Here is a 27,707-nt window from a genome sequence, read left to right as displayed (position 1 = left end):
TTTCATTAAATATAAGTTTGATATTATTGATTCTTGAAAAAAGGAAAAGTGTAAGTGTTGGCATAGCTCAGAAATTTACATAAACTACTCCACGGACCTTCCAGGAGATTATCATGGGTAACCAGTAGGTATTTGGTTGACACCCCAAGAGGAAGTTCCAGTGATTTTCAGTAATTAACAATGAATTAACCTCCAGCTGAAAAATCTATATTTTTAATATTTGATCTTCACAATTTCTTCATTTAATTATGTCACTACTGACTCTCTCTCTTACACACATAACCTACTCAGGCACATTGAATATTATCTTTTTAATTAAATTAAACATCCTTTATTAATCTTTTACAGTTACGAAGATAAATTTTTAATGTTTAAAACAAAATCATTTCCTCTGTACTCTAATAAGACAATGAATAATACAATAGGTCATATATGAGAATCTTTATATTCTTTATTCCTAACCTTCTTTTTCCTTTAATTAAAGTCAATATATCTTTGTTGAGTTTTAAATGTACTATTTTGCACAGAGACCTTAAAGTACCATAGACAGCAATGACCATCATACTACATTAAACATATCTAGCAATGACCTTAGATCTATAACACTGTAAATTAAATATACTGTGAAGACTTGCAGAGATACAATCCAGAATTAGTATAAAATAAAACTTGTACATGTAAAAACTTGCATAAAGTAAAAATTGACTTGAAAGAGGCCCATTATATTCACATACAATGTCCTTTTAAATACACTAAAAGCTTTATATTTCATTAAATATAAAATAACTTTAAATCAAATATTAAAAATCAAATTTACTTTTCAAAGAGCTAAGGTATTTGTGTTGAAAAAAGGAAAATCAACTTCATCACCAGGGAAATGCTTGGGGTTAGCGGGGTGGGAGTCGGGGGGTGTGAAGATCATCAGCCTGTAATCACCTAAAACACCACAAGGTGGCAATGGAATCTCTGCTAAAGCACTAAGGTGGACGAAGTGCCCTAAATTTTCCGCAGCCTTGCTGGTAAGAGTGAACAGTGTATTACATACGTAGATGAAATCTTAAAAAGTTTTACTGCTAAAACAAATTAGTAAACTAGTATCTGTTTGAAATTTCACAGTATAAAATGACAGAAGAGGTATAAACACATTTATTTACTTACTATAAATATATGGAAAAGGATGTAGGAAAGGGTAGACCCAATGAATCCTATGTTGGAGCCAGCATGACAGGCTGGGTGAGGAGAAGCACGTCACAACCTCCCTGACCTGGCATCTTGTCTCATTTTTATTGTCTCCTTTCCCTTCTTACTAAATTTGTTCAGGCTCCTACTCTGTAACATCACACCAACTAATTTCCTAACGTTTCCAGCCTGTCCTACACCACACTTCCAGATTACCACTGGAGAAAAGAGAAGGAAAAGATAGAATGAGGAGAAATCCTGAAAAAGTAAATATTTATCCTGAGTATTTTTCCTTAAAAGACTAAGCTGTAAACCAGAAACAGGTAATGCTGAAGTACCAAGTTCTTCTGCTCTCACTGGGACTGGGACTTAGTTATTAGAAACATTAGGAATGTTCTAGAAAGTAAAACAGTTACATTTCTGCACATCTGGGCAGTGTCCAAATGACTACCCAGATATACATATAAATAGAAGCGTATTATTTATATATCACTATAGTTGATAAACAAGAAGGATTTAATATTGATGAGTAATTTTCCTTTGTAAGCTTAATTTAATTGACTAGTTGATTTAAAAATACACAAATACGGAATAAACAGACTATCCAAAATAATTTTGGAAAAAGAAAAAAAATGAGAAGTTTGGAGACTTACACGTTACACACTCTTATTTCAAGATTTACTATAAAACTATAATAATAATCGAGTGTGGTATTATAGTAAAGCTAAACATGTACCACAATGAAACGGAACTCAGAGTCCAGAAATTGTCAGTATATGGTGAAATGATTTTCAGCAAACCTTCCAGAGTAATTATATAGGAAAAGGGTAGTTTTTTTCATCAAATGGTTCTTGTACAACTTGATATCTGTGTGAAGTACAATGAACCTCAGCATATACAACACACAAAAAATTATTCAAAATGGATCATCAACCTAAAGATAAAACTATAAAGTTTTTAGGAAAAAAAACAGGAGAAAATCTTCACAACCTTGAGCAGGCAGCAATTTCTTACGTGGGATATCAAAAGCACAAAACAAACCAAAAATGATAAAACAGACTTCAAAAAATACAGTTGAAAAAGTAAAATCAAGCCAGACTGGGAAAAATTATTTGCAAACGTATACCTGACAAAGATCTATATCCAAAGTATAAAGAACTCTTTAAAATTATGAAGGACTCTTACAACTCAATAATTTTTTAAAAAGTAACCCAATGAAATGGACAAGAATTTGAACCATTATGAAGGAACATATATAAATGACTAATAACCATGTGAAAAGAGGCTCTATATTATGCGTCACGGGGAAATGGAAAATAAAACTACAATAAGATACCACTGCATACACATTAAAATAGATAAAATTTAAAATCTGGAAAATACAAAATACATTGGGAAGATTGTTAAGCAGTAGCAGATCTTATTAATCTGGTGAGAATGTAAGAAGGTACGCTCTTCTGGAGAACATTTTGAGAGTCTTATGCAGTAAACATAAACTTAGTGTACAATCCAGGGATTCCACCACTAGGTATTAACCCAGAAATTGAAAACATATGTCCATACAAGGATGAACACAATCATGTTCATAGCAACTTTCTTCATAATAGCCACAAACTGGAAAGAATCCAAATGTCTTTCAACTGGTGAATCGATAAATGAATTTGGGTATATACACACTGGAGAATACTACTCAGCAATAAAAAGGAAGGAAAGGACTGCTGCTACATACATACATATATATTCATGTATATATATGAATCTCAGTATACATTCATCAGTGTAGATGAATCTCAGAAACACTGTAAGTTAAAGAAGCCAGGCACAAAATAGTATATACCATCTTATCCTATTTTCATAAAATCTAGAAAAGATCAAAGCCAATAGATAGTGACAAAGCAGTTTCATGGTTTCCTGGAGCTTTGTGTGGAGGGGGGATTGTCTCCAGAGGTGCGAGAGAAGTTTTGGCGGTGATGAAAATGCTCTGTATCTCATTTGTGATGTGGTTAAACAGGGGTACACATCTGAGAAAACTTTAGAACAGTATACTTAACCACAGGGGCATTCTATTGTATGTATGTTCTACCTCAAGCAATTTGACTTAAAAAAAAATAAAAACATAACAAACCAACAGAAAAGACACAGTATATACTTTACCAATCAAATTGCTAAAGAAGGAAACCAGGAAATCTGACTTAACGAGGCACAACTCCTAATCCTCTGGACACTGCCTGAGCCAGTGAATGTTGGGAAGCACCCAGTAAAGCTGAATCTCCCTGATGGAAGCAAAAGCTTGAGAGCTGCAACAGATTTGGCAGCATGATATAAGGCCTGGGACATTCCCTTATGGAAAGGCATTCAGCCCTAACCACTTAGTAAACATCCTCTAATAGATTATTAATAAAATCTGAGGAAGGAATAACCCATGCATTGTGATATAGAGTCCCACCTCTACACACACAGCCCTTTACCCTCAAAATACAGGAAAGGAAGTACATAAAAACACATCACCCAAACTTCAAACTGTGGTGTGGAGAGAAAGAAAGCTCTCTCAGATTTGCTTGGAAGGTAGTAAAAATTCACCTATGTTTTACCAGAGCAAAGAGAAGTTTTAAACAGAACTGGCTCAGCGTAAGCAAGAAATGACAAACAACCATGCAAACTTAGGGTGAAAGGAAATTATATCACATTTCATATAAGGAGACAGAAAAAATCAACTCTAGAGGAAGATATAAATCAATTATACTGGAGAGAATTCCCTCAAGTGTTTCATGCTGTAAGTTTATTTAATAAGAACATGAATTCAATTAAACAAGAGCTCAAATACAAGATGATAAAACAACACAATGAGATGAAAAGAGGGATAGCAGACTAAAGGAAATAAACTTAAGACAAAAAAATTAGTACCAAATAAGTGAGAAAAAACAGAGAGCAGAAGAGCACTCCTGAAAAATTATGGGAAGATGCTTGAGAAAAATCCCAAATAGATTAGAAAAAAGGTTGTAGATATAAGATAAAATTCCCTTGAAATGAAAAAAAAGAAGTGAATATATGTACTGAAAGAACACTTTGTGTTTCGGGAAAATTTGATTCACATGCTCAACACTGAAATATGTTCAATTTAACTTATGAATTCTCCAGGTAGAGGAAGAATGAGCCCATTCATCCAAAGACATCTCCAAAGGGGGAAAAAACCCTAAGACCCCAAAATATTATATGCTGCCCAAATATAAATGCAGAAATTTTCAAATATAAAAGAGCTCAGGGCACATGGAAGCCCTTCTTGATTAAGCAACTTGAGGACAAAACCCTGAGGAATCAAATTAAAGAACTCAGAAAAGCAGAAATCATATAAAGATTAGGGATTATCACTGAATCTATAAAAGTTGCATTAAATATTGTGGAAATTATGTTTTAGAATTAAATGTGAAAATTTAAAATCTTGAGAATACAAAAATTCTAATATAAATAATACATATTTGGAGGTACAAAAGGGAGGTTGGGAGAAAATGTGAATGTCCTCATCTTTATGATCTAAAACTGAAACATGTTTTTTAAAAAAATGTGTTAATATCTTTTATGATCTATTTTCTCAACATTTGAGAGCTCCTTTATACAATATTATCTCTTGTAGTTAAAAACAATAGCAATGTTTATTTGTTCAACAGTTATTCAATTTTGATTTAGTTTCTTTTTCTTCTGATAAATTGAAACAAAATTAAATTTTAATATTTTTGTTTAAAGCAGTGCACAAATTATAATCTTTCTAATGCTACTCTATTCATCTTCATATCAATACCTACATAGAAAAATGTCTGTAATGACATTCCATTACTGTTAGTGTTGCTTATTTCTAACAGAATTTGGGGTGATTGCTTTCGTCCTCTTTTTTTTTTTCAATTTATTTATTTTTGGCTGCGTTGGGTCTTTGCTGTGCGTGGGCTTTCTCTAGTTGCGGTGAGCGAGGGCTACTCTTCGTTGAGGTGTGCGGGTTTCTCACTGCGGTGGCTTCTGTTGGTGTGGAGCATGGGCTCTAGGTGCGTGGGCTTCAGTAGTTGTGGCATGTGGGCTCACTAGTTCTGGCTCGCGGGCTCTAGAGTGCTGGCTCAGTAGTTGTGGTGCATGGGCTTAGTTGCTCCACAGCATGTGGGATCTTCCCGGACCAGGGCTCGAACCCCTGTCCCCTGCCTTGGCAGGTGGATTCTCAACCACTGCGCCACCAGGGAAGCCCCGTCCTCTTTTTTAAACCTTTTTCCGCATTACCTAAACTCTATAATAAAGCCTGTGTGACTTTTACACCTTATCAACATAAAGTAATTTTTTTCCTGCAAAGAAAAACACAAACACCTCTCTTGATTTTTTTTTTTTTTAAGAAATAGAACAAATAAGGCAGGAACTTTCCATCACATAAACCTCACTGGAACCACGCAGACAGTGGTGATGTATGGTGCAGCAGAGAATACAAATTTATCTGAGCTCATTGTCTACTCTGTTATCTGATCTTCGGGAGTTTTTTGTTTTTCCTTAAGCCTTGCCAGATCTGTAGGAGGCAGAGAAAGACTGCATCCCCCAAAACAGACCATTCCTGAGACAGGATGTACTTGTCTCTATCTTTCCGCCAATGCATCCTTTAATCCTAGAATTGCTACAGAATGTTTAAAAAAAACTGGACACCTAAATAGTCCTTATATTAAAAGCAAAAATAGGACATTCTAGGTTATATGTTATATAATATTCCTGTTTAGTATTGTGTCCTAAAACCAAATTAGCGATATTCTTATAAGCAAAACAGAAAAAAAGCACTCAAACCATTTCTCTCTTTCTGATCTTTTCACCAGAACCTTGTTGGTTTGGCCTTTAATGATATTTATGTCAGTGTGATGACGAACTAGACTTGAAAGTCTGATTTAAAGTCCAAACATGTATTCTATAACAGAGGCTCTTTTTCACTCATATTTTTGAAGAATAACTATATTTAACCATGTAGTTAAATGGTTTTATGTGGGCAATAACATCTCAAAACTGGCCTTGTTCTTTGAAGCAACCCTCCCTGTCTTGAGAAGTGATGAAAACCCCAACTTCAATATTTCCTGAAGGAGACCAAACGTGCGGACACTGACAGAGCTCGTTGGGACACAGGAGCTGAGTGTTTCAGAGACTTCACACAAGTTGAACACAAAAGAAAATAACTGGACCACAGAACACATTTCATTCATCTTGTAAATACACGGTTTTGAATGTTCATCCAACATTCACTCCAACATTCTCTTGATTAGGAAAAGTTTCTAGTCAATACGTTAAAAATATTCTAAAGGGAAAAAAAACCTACTTAAGTCTTAGTAAGAAACAATATAATCTCAATATTTTAAAGACAAGACTACATCCTATTGTTTTTAGAATGATGTTTTATGTGCTGTTTTGATTTTTATGGATATTTTATTTACTTATTTGCAATGTAGTTATTGATTGTGAACAAAAAGGCACATATATCAGCAACCACAATACAAACCCCAGCTCCCCCATTTAGTATGTACTCTATGAGGTTGAACAGATTTTTAATCTCATAGCTTCCATTTCCTCCTCTAAACTGGGATTGCAAATACTGCTCTACCTATTGGAATTGTGTGAAAATAAATTAAATGAACTCATGTATGTGAAAATACTTCATAACCTACAACCTAATTTACACCAGCATTTTGTTATTTGTATTTTAGTAGATACAGACTTATTGTCTAGTGGTCATTGGGTTGTCTGGATAAGAACGCAGTAGAACATATCTATGACTAGCAGGTTTAATTTAAAAATAAAAGTGTTTTTAGTTCCTAATTTATAATCCCTATAAAATTTTGGAACAAAAAGGAGACCAGGGCTTCCCTGGTGGCGCAGCGGTTGAGAGTCCGCCTGCCGATGCAGGGGACACGGGTTTGTGCCCCGGTCTGGGAAGATCCCACATGCCGCGGAGCGGCTGGGCCCCTGAGCCATGGCCGCTGAGCCTGCACGTCCGGAGCCTGTGCTCCACAACGGGAGAGGCCACAACAGTGAGAGGCCCGCGTACCGCAAAAAAAAAAAGAAAGGAGACCATAATTATATTCTCCTTCAGATCTGCATTTTACCACATCCTCATTAAGAGTTTATTTAAGCTCTCCTTAAATACACCCCCTCAAAACTCTATGTGTATCTTTTGCCTAATTACATCAGTCCTTTTCATTTTGAAAAATCCTAATCATTAGAAAATACTTCCTTATATTAAAATAAAATCTACACTTCAAAATTTCTACCAGCCGCCCTAATTCTTTGTGGCACTACTAAGGATGGATAAAATCCTTCTATTCTACATCAACCTTAATATTAATAATAATAATTAATTAATAATAGTTCTCCATTTCTTCTTCAAACATGTTTCCCTGCACCATTCACATATCCTTACTTTCCCTTTACTCTTCTCTTTCCCTCACCATCTCCCAGAGATGCAGTCAATCAACAAGTCCAGAGAGGGCTACCTTCAAAAGCTAACCTGATTGGAACCATTTCCCATAAACACTATTGGCATCATCCTGGTCCAAGGCACCCTCATCTCTCAACTGGACAATCGCAAGTCTCCAGGTAGATATGATTCTTTCCAGTCTTGCCCTCCTAGAGTCCCTTCTCAATGCAGTAGCTAAATTAACATTCATAATACCCTATACCCTACAATAGCTTCTCTTCACACTTAAAACCCAAAGTCCTTATGTTGCCTGAAAAGTTCTACACTATATGGTCCCACTTGCTCTTAGGCCTCGTCACCTACTCTCTGCCAAATTTCGCTCTGCTTCAGCCAAACTCACCTTCTTGCTGTTCTTTGAACATGCTAACCTCATACCCAACATCCATTATACTGGCTTTTCTCCCTGAAGAGTATACTTGCATATCTTTCTTTGACCGGCTCCTGATCGCTGAGGTCTCTGCTCAAACATCACCTCCTGCTATGGTCTGAATACCTGTGTTCCGCCACCCTCCGAAATTCACATGTTGAAATCTTAATGTCCAGGGTGACATTATTAGGAGGTGGGGCCTTTGGGAGACTCTGTCCTCATAAATGGGATTAGTGCCCTTATAGAAGCAGCTTGAGAAAGCTCCCTTGACCCTCTGCCACATGAGGTCACTGTGAGAAGATGGCTGTCTGTGAGGAAGTGGGTCCTCACCAGATGCTGAATCTGCCAGAATCTTGATCTTGGACTTCTCAGCCTCTGGAACAGTAACAGATACATTTTCTGTTGTTTATAAGCTACCCTGTCTATGGCAGTAATGAATCCAAATGGACTAAGACACCTCCCAAGAGAAGCTCTCACCACCCTACTGAGAACAACTATACACTTCCTTCACTGTCTTGATTATTTTCGTAACATCTTTTAATATCTGAAATTTTATATTGTGTTGTTTATTTGCTTATTACCTCTTCCCCACTCTTGCACACAATCTCAAGGGAGCAAGAATGATATTTCTCTTGTTTATAATTTTATCCTAAGTCATTTCTATTATATGCAATTGTGCACAAAGAGTTAACACAGAAGGCGTCAGACTGCCATCCTTAGGAACGCCTGCTTGGAAGGCTGACCTTTGGCTGGCATCAGGGAACTTAAATAGCAAACAATTTCCTATAGGACGTAAAACTTTCTCCAAATGATAAGAGTAACTTACTGTACCTAGACTGTCTGTACGAATGATGCTGTTTATGTTGAACACTTGCTTTCCTTCTGGGAGTCTGGAATTTTGGTATTTGCTAAGCAGAGGGCACCTATGTGACCAGCCCCCAATAGAAACTCTCAGCACTGAGTCTCTAATGAGCTTCTCCAGTTGACAACACTTCATATATGTTGTCATAATTTGATGTGGGTGGAATTAAGCACACTCTGTGTGACTCCACTAGGAGAGGTCTCTTGGAAGCTTGCATTTGGTTTCCTGTGGACTTTACCTCATGTGCCTTTTCCTTTTGTTCATTTTTCTTTATATTCTTTCACTGTAATAAATATTAGTCATGAGTACAACTATAAGCTGAATCCTTTAGGTCTTCCTAGAAAACTACTGAACCTAAGAGTAGTCTCAAGGACCCTGGACATAACAAGCAAGAAGGTCCCTTGGACTCCCCAACTGAAAATAATCAAATAGAACAGCACATGAAGGAATCCCATACCATGGTGATGAATCTACTATGAAAATAAAGCCCATCCTTACCCCTACCATGAAATCCGTTTACTACTTACGTGACTGGCCTGTAGATCTCCTTAACACCAATGAACTGAAGTTGCTCCATAATGTCTGGGATACTCGCACATCGAGTCAGGTTAATTCGTGGGTAATAAAGAAGGTATGAGAGACACATTTCATTCCTGGTGCTTAATCCTCCCTGAAAATGGAGATACTTTATTTAGAAACGTATATGTTCCACCAACTCTGACACTTACAGAACACAAGCTGCAAATGTTATGCAGTTTCTTCCCGTATTGAAACGTCATAAACCTTAAAGCTGAAAAATCATCACTTAAAGGCCAATTGGGTTTTTCAAAAGATAGTGGCACAGTTAAAGATTAATAAAGTTATTTCCATCTCTTTAAAAGCTGCCTTTCTTAAGTAACTTAATAATGTCCTCAAAGTTCAGAGTATGTGATGTAAACTTCTCACCACAGTGAACATTTCAGAGGATGTTCAGTAACAAGATACCGATCGGTCAGTGTGATGGAATCTTTGCCTGATTGCACTGAGTTTTCCATAATCTTGCTGTCATGTGTATAAACATCAGCAGCTGCATACCACAGGGGAGGCACAGTTCACAGTTTGAATCTAAGTAGTAAATTAGGTACTAATTAAAAAAGAAGAACAGCATCTGGAGTTGCTACAACAATGTCCAATTTTCAACCAAAAGTTATTAAACATGAAAAGAAACAGGAAACTATGATCTGTATTCAGGACAAAAAGTTAGTAGAAATAAATTGTGAGAGGACATGGATGCTGGATTCAGCAAAGACTTAAAAACAGACATAAATATATTTAAAGAGCTAAAGAAAGATGTTCAAATAATTAAAGGTAAATATGTGAAAAATGAGTGAACAAATAAGGAATGACATCAGACAAAGGAAAACACTAGAAAAAAGAACCGAATAGAAATTCTAGAGTTGAAAGGTACTATAACTAAATTAAAAATTCACAGGATGAGCTCGAGAGCAACTTGACATGGCAGAGGAAGGAAGCCGTGAACTTGAAGATCAATCAATAGCAATTTCCCAACCCAAAGAACAGAGGAAAAAAGACTAAAGAAAGTGAAAACACCTCAGAGATCTGTAAGATAATATTAAATGTTCCATGTATGTAATTTGAATTCCAGAATGAGAGGGAAGAGAAAAAAAGAATAGAAAAAAATATTTGAAAAAAATGGTGGAAATCCTCCCAAATTTAGTGAAAAACATTAACTTACAGACCCAAGAAGCTCAATAAATGCCAAAGATAATTATGAAGACAGCCATACCTAGACACATCATGGTCATATTGCTAAAAGCCAAAGACAAAGAGAAAATCTTGAAAGCGGCAAAGAAAAACGATACATTGCATATAGGGGAACAGTAATACAGTGAACAACTGACATTTCATCATAAATGATGGAAGTAATAAAACGATATTGGAATCACATTTTCAAGTGCTCCAGGGAAAATGAAATTAATCAAAAATTCTGTATCCAGCAAATCATCTACCTTTCAAAAGTGAAGGTGAAAAACATAGTAGTGTTGTTCATAGTTATACATTAATGTAGTGGTTAATATGCAATGATTTTACAAACTGCAAAACAGAATGCTTTGCACTTGATGCAGGATTGGGCAAAAGGAGAAGCTGATCTCAGTGCAGCTGACACCTCAGTAAATATATTTAATTTGTTCCTGAGCTGGGTTGGCTATTCAGAGTTATACCAAATTGTAGGAAGGGAATTGGGCTTTTGTATTCTCACATCAGCCAGTCATTGGCTGCTGGCTGCCCCACTGAAGAGAGTATAACTTTAAGTGGGTCATTCCTTGACACTGATGGCAATGTCCAGTGAGGGACACACTTCTGCTTTTTTTCTATTGTATGTTTGTCTTATGTTATGGATTTACAGAATTTATTTTATATGCTGGATACTAATGCTTTGTGTATTGCAATTTTTTTTTTCAGTTTAGAACTTATCTTTTCACTTAATAGTGTTTTTTGGGTAACCAAAAGTGTTAAGGTAATCAAGTTCATCAATCTTCTAATTTATAGTTTGCACTTTTTATGTTCTGTTTAATAAGTTCTTACCCCAAAGTACTAAAGTTATATTTATATATATTTCTCCTAGTGGTTTTAATATTTTGTTTTTCACATTTTAATGTTTAATCTCCCTAGAAATTATTTTTTTGTGCATTGTGGGAGATAAAGATGTAATTTTATTTTTGTCATCTGGATACCCAACTGTGCCAGTAATTCTTTAATGAAAAAGTCCATCCTCTGCCACTTATCTGAATGCCATTTCGATCTTAAACCAAGTTTTCATACAGGGGGTTTGTAGGTCTGTTTCCAGGATCCCTATTCCGGTCCACTCTTCCAACTCTGGACCCAAACCACACTATTAATCACCATAGCTTTAAAACAAGTCATCAAATCTAGTAGCTTGTTTCCCATCTTGTTCTTTTTAGTAGTGTCTTGCCAATTCTTAACGCTTTGCTCTTTTATGTAGATTTTACAATCAACTTGCTCCGTGTAAAAGCTAAAACTAACATTTTTAGAAATTTTTTTTTAAAAAATAGGAGAAAACCTTTGGCTAGGTGAAGATTTCTTAGTTAGACACCAAAACCCCAAATCATAAAAGCTCTCTGACCTTTCTTTACTGAAATTATATCAAATTTATAAACCAATTTAAAAAGAAAAAAAAAGAAAAAGAAAAAGAAAGATTATCTTTGCTTCACTGAGCTTTTCTATCCATGAACACAGTATCTCTTAATTTTTTTAGGTGATCTTTAATGTCTTACATAATGACTAATAATTTTCTCCATAGAGATCAAACACATCTAATGTTATTTTATTTCTATAGGATTTATAGCCTTAAATTGAATTTTCTTGAGATAATTTATTGTACACTAAAATACAATTAACTTTAGATTTATCAGTTTGGGGGAGGTTTTGATGTGGAAAATTACAATATCTGTAAATAATGTTTTATTTCTTCCCTTCTTCCTTTCTGATCTTTATATCTCATTTTTTTCTTTTCTACTACGATATTGAATAAAACCAGTGATAATAAACATCCTTGTCTTCTTCCTGACTTTAAAGAATTACTTCTAGCATTTCACTTAGTTTGATATTTGTTATAGATTTTTCACAGCTAATGTTTATCTGGTTAAGGTAATTCTCTCCTATTCCTAGTTTGCTAAATGTCCTTTATTCCCCCCATGACTGACAAATTTTATGAATGCTTTTTCTGCCCCTATCGAAGTGATCATAAGTCTTTTTCCTTCGATCTCTTAATGTATAATGGCATTAGTGTATTTTCTAATTTGAACCAATTTTACATTCCTCAGTTAAGCCCAAATCAGTCCTAACATTACAGTTTTATATAATGCTGGATTTGGTTTGTCAATACTTTGTCAAAGTTACTTCCCTCTGGTGCATGTTGTGGACCTTTCTCGTATTGCCCATATCAAGTTTCAGTATTAAGCTTATGCTAACTTCCTAAAATGAGTTCGTAGAAGGTGTTCCCCCTTTTTTTGTGCTCCCTGGAAGAGACCGAGGAAGGCATGAGTGATTTATTTCTTGAATGTGTGGCAGAACTCCCCAGTAAATCTGTTGGGACCAGATTTCTCTTTGGGTCAGAAGCGCTAAGGTCATGGAATTTATTCTTCCTTTTGAAGTCTCGATTCATCTAAGTCCAGACTCACGCGCATGGTCATTAGTGACCACAGGTCTTTATAATAATATTTGGTGAGGAAAAACTGAAAGACTAAGGATAGCTTTTCCTGAAGGGGTCACTAAATTATACTGCAAATACTACCAAAGTATCATTAGTTAATCTGATAAAATGCTAAAACAGCTCTGATTTTACTTTTGTGATGATTCATGTTCGAGACATTCAGGAATTTTGCTTCCAAATGTGAATGCTTTTCACTTATTTCTCTTCTAAGATCAAAGTTTATTCCTCCTCCTCCACAAATAAATTTTAATAATAATAAAATTCTTCTTACCCAAGTCATCCGGGCTCTATCTTTTGTGTTGTAGCGACACTCAGTAATTAGATTATCTCCCTAAAACATAAAAGTAGAAGCTTTCAGATTGGAGTTTCATGTTGTTCTATTTATCTAATACATTTGTAGACCAACAGTTTAATTTGCTATATGAATGCATGCATTGAGTACTTTGATTCATAAGAAGACCTTTGATCTATTAAATTCTAGGTTTGCTCATATAATAAGCAAACAAAGAAACAAATAAGGCTCTCTTTGTTCAAGCCAGACTCCACCATGTTCTAGCTGCATGACCTAGGTAAGGAAATGACTCAACTGGGCACAATTTGTTCATCTAAAAAAATAATGATAAAAATAGCACTTATCTTGCACAGCTGTTGGGAGATTACATGACAGAGCACACATTTAGCTCTTAGTACAGATAAAACACTTCATAAAAGTTAGCCACAGATACTAGTTATTGTGATTATCTCCTCATCTACATTATTTTCTTTAAAGGTCCTTAGGTATTCATTTTCTTAAAACAGATTTATGAGGCAAATTACTAGTAATTTATTTTTCCCGTACTTTCCAACCTTTTGAACAGTTCTGCACATAATGAAAATAATTTTTTATGGCTCCCCAGTCAGGTGAGTGGACAGGCTGTTCATCAGAGGGAGTGAGCTCTGGATAATGGCCCCCAGATTTGTCCTCCCTGCCTAGATATTCAGAGAGCCCAGAGATCAGTAGCTCAACATATTTATACCCTACTTATGGCACACCACTTATGTGTCACAAGGAGTTCTGAGATAACCCAATAAAACTGGCTGGAGAGTCCCAAGACAAGACAACACCATAAAATGGAGGGTAGTCCTTAAGAATCTTGAGATCACTGTTTCTCAAATTTCATCTTCCTACTCTCAGGGTGTATCAGGGAATTTCTGCATGTAGGAAAGATATTGCTATTACTCTCACTTCATAACTAGTATAAGTACCTGACTTTTAAGAAGAGAATAAGGGTAGGAATTTATATAACTATTGAGCTTGATGGCCATTAAACAAAAAATTTGACAAAATGAAGCATCATAAAATTTTTTAAATTCTTCATTATTATAAAACATAAAATCCTCTTCTGTGTCCTTCCACTAGAACCCCAAGTACTGTTGCAAGCTGGATTACACACAATAGAATAATTAGCTATGTCCAAATATCTTTGTCAAATGAAAGAATTACCTTATATTCATTTTTACGGAAATGAAACTTCCAAAAACTATCTTATGGTGAAAGCAAACTTCTGATCTTACCGTTACCTGAACTGCAAGCCAAAGGATCGTTAACTGGGGAGTCAAGTAAAAAAAAAAAAAAAAAAAAAATGATGCTTACAGCACAAAACCCAAGTTTTTATTTTCTTTGTTAATCAACAACTTGAGCTGCCCCTGGGAATAGTAAGAAAAATGAGTTTCAGTTTGGGAAAACAGAGCAAACACGTTCCACGTGGCTTGTGCGACAGCCACGTGGGTGGCTTTGAGGATATGGATGAGCGAGTCATTTCACCAGTAGAAACCTGGCTAATTCTCAGCAGACCTACGTCTCAGGACTTTGATGACATTCAGTGAAAAAGAACAAAACAATCATACTGGTAAGATTGTTCGTTCTTCCTTTAGGTACTGAAACTCCTGGAAATTGAAGTCAAAATCATCATCATAAGCGAGTAATCTCATTTCCTCCCCTTTGCGAAAATGACGCAGCCGGATGCCTCTGCCTGCCAGGTGAGCGTGGAGCAGAACAGCAAACACGTGGATGCCACTTGGCTTTTCAACTTCCAAAGCCTACAGGGGACACAGGGGAGGCCTGATTAGCCCAAATAAGCTCAGACAGTTCATCTTAAAACAGACTTGTAGAGACAACTGAGAAGAAACGCTTACACAATTTGAGTGAATGCATGAGCTGCCAGACATTTTGAATTTGGATTTTTCCTGACTTATACCTAGCAGTGATATCTTTGTGAAGCAATACTGGCTGGGAGAAAAAAAGGAACTAATGCTTGCTGAGGACCAACTGGACCACTTCTAAATATTATCTTTCTTCTTTCTTCTTTTAGTAGGTAAGAAAGCAGTCAAAGCTCCTGGCAGAAAGCTTCCAGTATGTTGGTAGCTTGCACATTGAAACTCTTAAAAGGAGAATCTATTCCCACTTTTCCAGATAAGAAAACTGAACTGGGAGAGTGAAATTAAATGAAATGCTCATGGTCCTACAGCTAGTGGTTGATGTCATGGCAATTTAATTCATGGTCTAAATGGCTTAAATAACTCAGAAGAGCACAATCTTTCCACTCCACCAGTCTGCCACACTGTCTACAACCACAATATCCTATAATTCGTAAGGAATACTAACCATGTCGAAATACTTTAATTCAAGGAAAAAGAACTATAAATGGAAGCAGCCACTATGAAATACTTATATATGGTTTTCTCTTATCCAATATGTATTTTTATATTAGTTATTCTGGCTCTTTGGTTAAAGAAGGGAAGGCAACTACAAATCAGAGAAAATGAGAAAAAAATGAAAATGAATCATGGAAAAAACAAATATGAATAAAAGATAAAGTTGAGAAAGGAAAAGGGGACTACACAAACAAAGGTCAAAATTGTAAAAGAGAAAGTGAAGTATCCACTATGAAACAATCAAAGGAGGGGAAAGGAAGGAAAACACCCTGAAAATTATTCCTGTCTTTAGAATTCTACACCTGTAGTCTTCAAGATTTAAAAAAGCAATAAAGGTCTTGCTAAAATTGTAAATAATTGTTTTACAGCATGACAACAAGAAAAAGATTAATAATAAACTAACTTGGAATTTTCCAAACATAGTTTCTAAGAGCATAGATTAATCTGGAAACAGCAGCTCATAGACTCAGACATAGCATACCTCTTCCAGGCATTCCAGGGTGCAGTGACCCTCAGACCGGAAATCAGGCAGGCCTGGAGGGATTGTGTGGAAGAGGCTTACCCAGAGGCCAGCCTCAATCACCCCAGCGTCGTATTTCCTTATATCTGTCGTGTGAAATAACCTCAATCCAGAATTATCTAATAAGCCTGGAACGAGCGTTTAAACAAGAATAATTAAAAGTGAGTTTAAGTTCTTAAAAAAGAAAAAGTTTTCCAGATTCAGTTGAAATGGGTTCATTGGCTTTTCTTAAAAATCTCACAAGGGAAAGGAGTACAAGCAAAGATTAATGGATGGCAACATTCAGCTTCACAAAGAGGTATTAAAAGATGAGTTGCCATATGGTCTGCAACCATTCTTGACTTACACAGCATACCACAGGAGACACACTTGTGTTGACTAGCTGATATATTCCACAATTACCTAACATGAAGACAGAACAAAAATTCTAAAGTCATTCATTAGAATATAGAATAACTCAACAGGAGTTTCATTTTATATTGTTTTCAGGTGAAGTTCAGTAACATTTACGTAGAGGTGAAAACCCCTTGGTCTAGAAACCATCTGGTGATGGAGAAAAGTATTAATGGTTAACTTTATTTATAGTTTATTACCAGTCTTTTAATAATTTGTCAGTCATTCGATCAACAAACAGTTATTAAGAATCTATCATGTGAACAGCACAACAACAGGCACAGTGGGGAGGAAAGATGAATAAGACACATCTCTTTCTGTGACATAAGTTATCATAAGGACGGACAGTATGAGCCCCAACACTTCATAAATCCGTTCCACTATAAAATTAATTGCTTCTTCTCTGCAGTGATGACTTACCTACCTGTGACTACCGAACTGACCTTTGATCAATTAACATATATATAATTTTGTATCAATTGTTGTGATTATTTTATTGTTTCTCTTTTCCCCTACACTATAATGTCCATGAGGGTGGGGACATTATGTTGTTAAACACAGATCCAGCACATCACTGGTGCTCAGTATTTGCTGAAAAATTGCACGAATCAGTGTAAAATAATAACTTTAAGTTTCTTCTGTTGATAATTTCATATTAAATCCTTCAATTTTTTGGCTTTGGAATATTACATAGTAAATTCAGGTGTAAATACTTACCTCTCTTCATTTTGACATCATATTACACAGTGTCACTGCATAAATATTTTTGAGTATATTTATGGTTTGCCTATCACACAACAAAATGCTTAATATTTTCTAGTGTGATGAATGATAGTTTTTTAAATATGCTTTTAGAAAGAAAATATTTTGTAAGCACCATGTATTTGGGACTAATTTACATCATAAAGGGAAAAGTCTATTATTCTACTTCCTGGTAAGTAATATGCAAATTGCTTTTTAAAATTAGTGATCACATGCGCCCATTTGCCTGGTTCATTGCTGGTTAATGACTGTTGTCCCAGTGTAACTACTAATAGTGCCCTTTTTCATTCTAATAAAAGTATCCTAATTGGATGACAAATGTATAGGTTAATTCTTTCTACCACTGGATGCTATTTTATTTTAAGTCTGTTTAACTCCGTTAAAATAAAAAGTTACAAAACTTTTAAAATCATAGGTAGAATGTATAAAAAATACACTCACCTTCCTTATATGTTGGATTGTCGTAATGGACTTCCAGGAGCACATAATGAGGGTCTAACGGAGTACCGAGGGATAATCCAACATGAGGTGGATAGGAAAAACCCTAAACAAGCAAAATTCCATGACATACTGTCCTGTGAAAGTCCCTCAGAGCTCTGTTCCACCCAAAATCCAGCCATTCTCAACGATATTTCAACGTTTTTCAACTCCATTCATCTATAGTTGATCAAATAAAATGGCTTAAGGAAAGAATTACTTCCTATGGAAAGAAAAATAAACCACCCTCATATCAAAAATACCATATAGGGCCTCCCTGGTGGCGCAGTGGTTAAGAATCTGCCTGCTAATGCAGTGGACACGGGTTCGAGCCCTGGTCCGGGAAGATCCCACATGCCACAGAGCAACTAAGCCCGTGCACCACAACTACTGAGCCTGCGCTCTAGAGCCCGTGAGCCACAACTACTGAGCCCACGTGCCACAACTAATGAAGCCCGGGCACCTAGAGCCCATGCTCCGCGACAAGAGAAGCCACCGCAATGAGAAAGCCCGTGCACTGCAATGAAGAGTAGCCCCCTGCTCGCAGCAACCAGAGAAAGCCCACGCACAGCAATGAAGACCCAACGCAGCCCAAAATAAATAAATACATTAAAAGAAAAGTATATAGAGTTTTACATGTAAGTGTTAGACTCGTAGGGGGAAAAAATGATCAATTAACTTCGTTACATCTCAGTAATCACTGGCCCACCTCTCCACCAATGGCCCACGCAAAAATGACAGTCTCGCACGTGAGGAAGGCATCGGGCATGTTAGGGTGGTAGCACTCGTGGCCGTGGTCCAGGACGCTGTCGCTGAAGTTGCTGCTGCACTGATAGAGCAGGATGTGATGGACCAGACTCTCGTGGCCTCTCTGTATCACGGGCTTAACCTAAGCAAGCACAGGTGAATGCAGTGAATAAAAACAGCCTACAACACCCTACGATAAGCATGAGATGAGCATAAATGATTATTAGTTTTTCAAAGGAATCGTTTTCTCATCTACGTAATGGTTATGCGGCTGCAGCATAATTTGTTCTGGAGACGATGACGGTGATGATGTGGTGCTGACAGTGGTGGCAAAGACAATGGCAACAGCAAAGATGCGATAACCATTTACTCCTCCGAGAATCCTAGGACTTCACTAATCTGTGGTTTGCTTTTTTAACTCACTGTTGTTTCCCTTAACATTCTGCATAGCAGCTGTTTCAAAACTTGCTTGCTCTCTTCCAGGTTTTACTTTGCCCTGGCACTCTCTGTCTCTCTCTGTCTCTCTCTCCATCTCTCTGTCTCTGTCTCTCTGTCTCTCTCTTTTTCACATAGAAAAGAAAAAATCACACAGGCATAAACGCCTTCAGTCTCCCTCTCTACCACCTCAAAATGTTATCTTTACCCAACCCTACTGGCAGTAATAGATCATGTATCACCTATCTATCTATCTTTCTATTATCTATCATCTATCTATATGGTACAGAGCATAGTGCTAGGCACAAAGGAGGGCTCAATAAAGGATATTTTTATTTTAGTGATTAAAATCAAATTCTAACAAGAATGTTACCATTAGAACTTAGGAGAGAAAAAGTCACTGTAGCGATGCACTCCTGTGACACTGCTCAAATTAGAAGAAGAAAACTGGTGAAAATAGAATGAGTGGTAAAGTTGGTCCTGAAAGCGTGATTTAGGTGACTATGCTTCTTCCATTGTCCCTTCTGTAAGTCCCTTCAGAACATTGTCCAGGAACCCAGAATGAGCTAAAAGCACATTCTAACAACCCAAAGAGCCTTATATCCAGAGGAAGTGGACGAGCCCTGTACTTAGCTTAGCTGGGCTATAGGTGTTGCCATTAGTTACAGGGTTCTTTGAACCTTCTGTTCATCTGCCAAAGAAGGCCTGGTGTGTTCCTAAATTTCCAAGAGTTTAGCTGTCTTAGAGCTCATCCACATTTGTGCTTTTAGCCCTAACTACTCAAATGCAAAAAATTCATTTTAAAATCCTTGCTTTAGACAGTCATAAAGGTGAAGTGTTTTCAGCTATTTTCTCCTAAGTCTCTCCATTTTGATTTTCTAGTTTTCTTTATATATATGTGTTTACATATATATATATGTTTATATATATATGTTTATACATATATGTGTTTATATATATGTATATATGTCTCTCTATATATGTTTATATATATATGTTTTTATATGTTTATATATATGTTTATACATATATGTGTTTATATATATGTATATATATGTCTTTCTATATATGTTTATATATGTGTGTATATATATATGTTTATACATATATATGTTTATATATATGTGTGTATATGTCTCTCTATATATGTTTATATATATGCTTATATATATGTTTATATATATGTTTATATATATATATGAAAATCTCAGCAGCCAAAGAGAGAAGCAGTAGGCAGTGAGTAGAGATCTGAACGGGCAGTCAGAGGTTCAAGTTTTTAAACCCAGCTTTTCTTTTGTGTTGCAGAGTCCTGCCACACCTAACCCACACGTACATTTTTAACATCACATTCACAGAAAATGACGCTGCACATGGTTGTGTTTGCACTCGCCTCATCTCTAGAGGATCGTGTGCCCTGAAGACAGAAACTATTTTCTATTTTGCTTGAAAATGACAGTTATTGTTCAGGCATGATTGCGTAATATATAACAAGTACACAGAAGGACAGCCCAGGATTTCTACGAGGTTGTAGTTTGCACATTTAGTTTGAGCTTTTTTGCGAGTACTTATTTGGGCACCTCAGTACTCCAAGGGGGACAGGAAACTGCTAATATGTCCATAGTAAAATATTCAGGCACATGTGAGATTTTTGCTATGTGCCTTCTAAGTTCAGGCAGAACCTGTAGGTTGTACCGAGCTCTACAAGGTAGGTCCTGGATAGGAGCCCTTAGGGCAAATGAGGGTTGGCTGTTGCCAAGGCAGCTACATAAACTAGAGGCCTTCATAATGGCACAGCAAGAGGGCGCTAAGAGAGGGTGGGGGCAGAGTATGTGAGGCTGGGTGGTGCCTGTCTTAGAGGAGCTTCAAATAAACTTCTTAAAAAAAAAAATTCTTTAAGAACAAGTGCCTTTGTATGTACAAAGGAAGTGCTGAAGCCAACACCAAGTTGCCAAGCTAACAATGCATTCTAGGAACAATAACAGTAACGTCTGTCTTTTATTTAGCACCTACTAACTACCAGCCACTATTGAGTCATTTCACATATTTCATTTACTATTTATAACAAATCTATAAGGTAAATGTTATTGTCTCCATTTTGCAGATGAGAAAACTAAGACTCAGAGGTTTAGGCAGCAAGTTCAAAGTACCATGGCTAGGAAGTGGTGGATGGGGATTTGAAACTAGGCTGGTCAGACCCCAAGGTCAGTACTCTTCTGCTGCAACACGTTGTTGAAGGAAGATACGTTGGAGATGCACCAATGACCTTGGAGGTTGCTCCCAGTGAGCGGGCGGATGAAGGGTTTCACATAAGGCAAGTTGCCGACAGCTGTCGGGCAGATGTCAATGCCAGGAGGTGCTTTCAGAGCCACTATGAGAATCCCCATGCCATAATGCCATCAGGGGAGCAGTGCCAGACTGGGAGGGAGCGTCATGCCTGGGGAGTCTCCTGCCCTCCTTGCCACCTAGTCCAAGTACCCTTAGCCTCTAGGGAGAGGAGACAGACTGTGACCTTTAACTGTGCTCTCGCCTAAGGAGAGCAAATAACAAGGTCTCTCCTCAAAACTCAGTGAAGGCTTTAAGGAGAATTAAATTGCAATCCAAGCCCCAGGTTACAAATGGACAGTACAGCCTAGAAAATGAGGATTTCCTAAGAAAAATACACTCATAAAACAAGAAGGAAACTTACTGCAGGCAAACCTAGGTACTGATCATAAGAAAATATAGGAAGCCCTGGAAGAAGTGAAGCCCTTGGAAAAAAAGAATTTTTTTTCTACTGTGAGATGAAAGAGACAAAGGAAGAGAAGTGTCTGAGGATGACAGGTAAGGATAACTACTGAATGAAGAGGCCACGGACGGAGGAAAAATACGAGTCAGCAAACTCCTGAAAAGAGGAGAATTTCTTGATAGAGAATTTTAAGTTGACCATGGGGGATAATTAAGTGAGACACCAAGAATATCCCCACAGATGTGAATAACCCGACAGCGCAGGGTCCAAGTTCCAGGGAACGTGAGCTCCTTGATGAGAGCGGGACAGGGCCATTGGCTTATGGTGCCCAGCACAGGAGAGAATTTCCCACAAAGCTTCCTGTCATGCTTAAGAGCCTAGTGACGCCAGTGCATGGCTACCAATCACCAGATGACGGCTGCACGTTATCTTCTGCTGCCGCAACCTGTTCCACGAACATCTGAAGCAGTCACAGCACTTGAGTTTTATCTCCTGTGGTGATATCCTTCTTTTCTCCCAGGTAAGGCTGAGGCAGAGACCAGTGAGTGCATCTGAAGGAGAGTGAGGTGCACCAGGGGTCCATGACTCATGCTGCTTGTTGGCTGAATGCAAACACTCAACACTACTCTTTCTTGTGCTCTTGGTAACAGTCCACACGAAAGAATTTTCCTTTTGCATCACTGCCTTGTTTGAAACAACGGTGGAGTGCTATACTTTTGTATTTAAATATTTCTGAGACAAATAAGGCTGTAAGGCTTATTTGTCTATCAGTGCTATAAGGGACAGCACTTACAAAGGATTTCCTATTTTGATTACTACTTCATAGGTGTCACATTATTATCACAATCAAAATGGGAATGCCAAAAGTTGCCTCTATTCAGAAAAGTATTACAATGATAGAAATTGTCACAGAAGGTCATGGCAAGATAAAGTACACAAATATAAATAAACTGGCATTCCTGAGACTGTCATGGACATTTAACTGAATTTTGCTTTTAGTTGGCTGTATGCCAGCAGAAGAAATAAATAAAAAGAAATATTTTTTAAAAGTGCCTATGGAAGTGGGTGGCAATGACACCCACCTCATGACATATTAAACTGTGTGATTGACCACTGTGTTCTTACACATAGCTGGAATTTACAGACCTAGAGCAGATGGTAGGCCGGTACGCCCACCTTCGTATGCAACAGAAGCCAGGGAAGGACGGCCTGGCAGCCACGGGTTATCTGTTAGCATGGGTGCAAACTAAAACACAGCCAGGGAGCAAAAACGCAGATGAAAAAGAGGGAAGTCTTCAACCTGAAGGATTTTAGCAGGTAAAACAACCCCTCCAGTTAGTTCAAGAAACTGGAACTTTGGGATACTCTTGAGAGGACTTAGCAGTAAAAAAGAGAAGAAGAAGAAGAAGAAATAAGAGCTGCTAAGCATAGGCAAGACAAAGATGAAAATTAACATCGACGGTAAAATGACCTAGACATTGAAAAGTCCCAGATATTTATACTGTTTCTCATGACCCCATCTTTTCTTGACCTCTTTAGTCAGGTCAAAGCAAAGTCCCTGCAACACCCAGACTGCTTAATAACTACTTATTGAATGGAAATGAAGTGACTACTCCCTTTTTCATGAAGCCAACATTAAGAAGGCTGAGTCATCAAATGCAATGCCTCCTAACTTCCTGACCATCTCAACTCCAGTGACTTATGCTGCATCCCACTTCCCTCACCATCTCCCAGAGACGCAGTCGACCAACAAGTCCAGTGAGTGCTACCTTTAAAAGGTAGCCTGATGCCAAGGAGCAACAAAGCCTGTGTGCCACAACTACCAAGCCTGCGCTGTAGAGCCCACGAGCCACAACTACTGAGCCCACGTGCCACAACTACTGGAGCCCACATGCCACAACTTCTGAAGCCCACGTGCCTAGAGCCCGTGCTCCGCAACGAGAGAAACCACTGCAATGAGAAGCCCGCGCACCACAACAAAGAGTAGCCCCTGCTCGCCACAACTAGAGAGAGCCGGCGCACAGCAACGAAGACCCAACACAGCCAAAATAAATAAATAAAATAAATATATTTATTTTTTAAAAAAAGGTAGCCTGAATGTAACCATGTTTTCTCAACTTTCAAATATCAATTACCTTAGTACTAACACTTGCAGAAAGAAACCTATTTTTTGCTTAATTCCCCTACACTGGGTTGAGCAATGTTCCTCCAAAATTCATGTCCACCTGGAACCTCAGAATGTAACCTTGTTTGGAAATAGGGTCTTTGCAGATGGAATTAGTTAAGATGAGTTTCCACTGGCTTAGGATGGGTCCTAAATCCAATGACTAGTGTCTTAATAGAAGAGAGAGGAGAAGGAGATTCAGACTCAGACACACACACACACACACACACACACACACACACACACACACACGGAGATGGCCACGTGAAGACAGAGGCAGAGACTGAAGTCAAGTTGCCACAAGCCAAGTAACCCCAGAAGGCAGCAGAAGCTGGAAGGGCCAAGGAAGGTTTCTCCCTTAGAGCCTTCTGAGAAAGCATGGCCCGGTCAACACCTTGATTTTGGACTTCCGGCTGCCAGAGCTCTGAGAGAATCAATTTCTGCTGTTTCAAGTTACCCAGCTTGTGGTCATTTATTATGGAAGCTCTAGGAATCTAATACAGCCCCCCATCTCAATTTTTTTAAATAAAAAACTAACAATTATCAGATTTTTACACCTGTACCTAGGCCATGGTTGTCTCTGCATTTGTTTGTGATGTGAACTTATCACAAATATACATTGTTTCCTCTTATTTGAATAGATCTGTAGATTAGTTAATAATATTGTATCAAGGGTAATTTCCTGGTTATGATAATCAAACCAAGTAAATGTAAGATGCTAGCATTTAGGAAACTCTACTATTTTTACAACTCTTTTTGTAAGTCTGATATTATTTCAAAATAAAAAGTGTAAAAAGTAAAAACAAATAAGATTCATTACCTATAGCTAAATATATGTGTTATCTTGCTTTTGTTTTTATTTTTGGCAGGTAAAAAAGAGGGGGATAAAATGCCCTTCTTGACTGGTCTAAGTATATACTGAGCTCAGTGAGAAAAACAGGAAGTAATTAGAGCTCTTATGAACAATTTTCCTATACTTATTCTTCCAAGTCTACCCATTTAAGATGTGACTTGCTGGAACATGAGTGGAACATAGCTCTCCAAAACCAACTTGCAGTCTAATAAATTAAAAATTAAAACAAAAGGAAAGAGGTGATGGGTGGAATCTGTAATGAGCTGGAAATTTTGTAAATCCCCATCACCACTTTTCTTCCTGCCCGTCCTTGTTCCTGGCATCCCTCTTTACATACGCACCCGAAGCACAGGTTGCTGTCCATGTAATAGCAGGTAAACCAGCTCTGACAAAGGTTATCCAAAGGGCACCTGGCTCGTAAAGTGATGCAGCCTATGAGAACATTTCAGCCAGAACTAGTAGTATAGATAGACGATTATAAGGTCATGTGACTATTTGCTTCCCTCGCTCCCTTTCTCCCTCTTTATCTTCATCCCTGATGAGGAGAACTCTTTGAGAATGACAATATATCTGACTTTTAAGAGGCACCCAAATTGAGCAAGAGAATGATATCACTGTCCCACAGGTAATCCACTCTGAAAAAGTTCAGGGTTCAAAGCAAAACCCGACTTATTGATATGGCATCAAGAGGTCACAGCTTGAACGGACTTGGCAGCTAAAGCCCAGGAAATCATGTTCAAATCAGATGGAGATGACTAAAAGGAATGAAGAAAAGGGAAACACCGAGGGAAAGGAGATCGCTGGGAAATAATTCACTCCCTACTGCAACGCTGAATTCTCCTAGGAACTACCGTCTTCACGCATGACCATGCCCATGCAGCCACAACTGACCAGTCCAGGGATGGGTGCCCAATGCATCCATCCTTTCTGGGGATTTTCAAACTATGAAAAAGAACCCACTGCCTTCTAGAAGGCGGAGATTGTGGAAGAAGCCAGCATGTGGTGAGATACAATAAAGTCAGCACACAGGAAAGTGCCAAAGCCAAGGCAGTCTTTGAATACCTAACTTAGGCTGTTCCTGAGACCAGCTGCATCTCTGCCATTCTGTGGCTTACTTATTCAACCTTTCCTCTTATTTCATGAATCAGTACATTCCTTTCTATTTCCTAAGCTAGTTCAAGTTGGGTTTCTGTTACTTGCAACCAAGAGCCCTGATTAATAATCACACAACTATATATCATCAACTTATCAATATGTGTGTGCATTTATGTATATGCTATCTGAAAATATCTTTTTTTCTCTTAGGAAACTTGCCATATAAAACTGCTTTGCTTTTGTTTTACTCTTTTATCTTAATTATTATTCTTAACTGGATCTGGGTAAGTTAATAACAAAGTTACTTCAATAAAATGCCCTTAATAGGCAATATGGGGGAAAAAAATCACCCCCTCTAACACACATAAATGTCTCTCTCCCTTGCTTATTGATTTCTGAGATTCCACATAGGCACTTAGTAGTAAGGCTGTTTTACTTGGTGAACATGCAAATACCCTTGAGAAAGGTAAAACATTATGATTTACAGTCATTAATTTCTGCATGTGAATTAATGAGGTACTTTTGCCAAACACTTCAAGCATATTAAATAAATAAAACAGAAAATTACCCTTAAGAAAGTTCATAACAGCATGCTCAGTGTATGTACTGTTTTTTGAATTTTTAATAGACTATTCATGAACTCTAAGATAGCTTCTGGCCCTATATTTATATATTAATTTTTGGTTAACTGAGATATTTAATAAGCTAGAGATCACCTACCTACTCTAAGAAAATTTAAATTAACACCTATATGGCCAGCAAGGAGTAGTGGAATGACCTGGAGGTTTGGAGACCAAGTTCACTTCCTGCTGTGCCACTAACTGGCTGTGCGACATGACCTTGAGCAAGTCCCATCACACTGGTTCTTACTTTCCATCAGGCTCTAAGGCTCTAATTTATATACAGACTAGACATATAAACATATATGTTACATTCATTAATCCTCAAAACAACCTGATGAGCTTAGGTAACAGAATTTTCACACATTTTATAGAAATGGAAAGTAAAACACATATAAGTTAAGAAACTTGCCCAAGTGTCAGAGCCCTGGTTTGACCTCCGGCGGCCTGGACTGGGAGTCCGTGTTCCTAACCACCACACTGATGTACTGGCCTCTTTACTGGCAGGGTAGTAGATGGGGCAGCGTCTACTCCACCAAGATCACTTCAGTTCCCTGTAGCCTTTACTGTGGACCGATCACCCAGGTTCTGGTGCCTAATTTCTAGGCACCAGAGGCATGATTCTGGATTCACTTTGCAAACAGCAAGAAATACCAGAAAATGTACATTCCTCTACGGAAGGTGAAAGGTAAGAGAATATGAATGTCTGGTAATCTTGTGTTAAATAGGACAACTCTAAACACACTTTATATTCTTCATGGGTGCTACGGACTGAATATTGGTGCCCCTGCCCCCCCCAGATGGATATATTAAAATCCTAACCCCCAAGCTGATGGTATTACATGTGAGACCTTTGGGAGGTGATCAGGTCATGAGGGCAGGTCCTCATGAATGGGATTAGTGCCCTTATAAGAGACCCCAGAGAGCTCCCTTGCCCCTTCTTCCATGTGAGGTCACAGTGAAAAGACAGCTATCTCTGAGGAAAAGGTTCTCGTCAGATAGCAAAGCTGCCAGCACCTTGATCTTGGCCTTCCCAGCCTCCAGAACTGTGAGAAATAAATTTCTGTTGTTTAGAAGCCACCTAGTCTATGGTGTTCTG

The 27,707-nt window shown here is 37.6% G+C and overlaps 1 protein-coding gene across 1 annotated transcript in view; it reads right to left on the bottom strand.

Moving 5' to 3' along the window:
* The window catches only part of MOXD1 (monooxygenase DBH like 1), an 85,219-nt gene that overhangs the window by 4,719 nt on the left and 52,793 nt on the right, over positions 1 to 27,707 (bottom strand). The window contains exons 5-10 of the mRNA XM_060167342.1: positions 18,679 to 18,858; positions 17,934 to 18,036; positions 16,299 to 16,465; positions 15,011 to 15,202; positions 13,395 to 13,454; positions 9,417 to 9,559 (exon numbers count right to left, since the gene is read on the bottom strand). Of these exons, the coding sequence (XP_060023325.1) occupies positions 9,417 to 9,559; positions 13,395 to 13,454; positions 15,011 to 15,202; positions 16,299 to 16,465; positions 17,934 to 18,036; positions 18,679 to 18,858 (845 nt within the window). The remainder of the gene's footprint in view (positions 1 to 9,416; positions 9,560 to 13,394; positions 13,455 to 15,010; positions 15,203 to 16,298; positions 16,466 to 17,933; positions 18,037 to 18,678; positions 18,859 to 27,707) is intronic.

This window comes from Lagenorhynchus albirostris, chromosome 12 (genome assembly GCF_949774975.1).
Source record: "Lagenorhynchus albirostris chromosome 12, mLagAlb1.1, whole genome shotgun sequence".
NCBI classification, from domain to species: domain Eukaryota; kingdom Metazoa; phylum Chordata; class Mammalia; order Artiodactyla; family Delphinidae; genus Lagenorhynchus; species Lagenorhynchus albirostris.
This window is presented reverse-complemented; position numbering and strand designations above follow the sequence as displayed.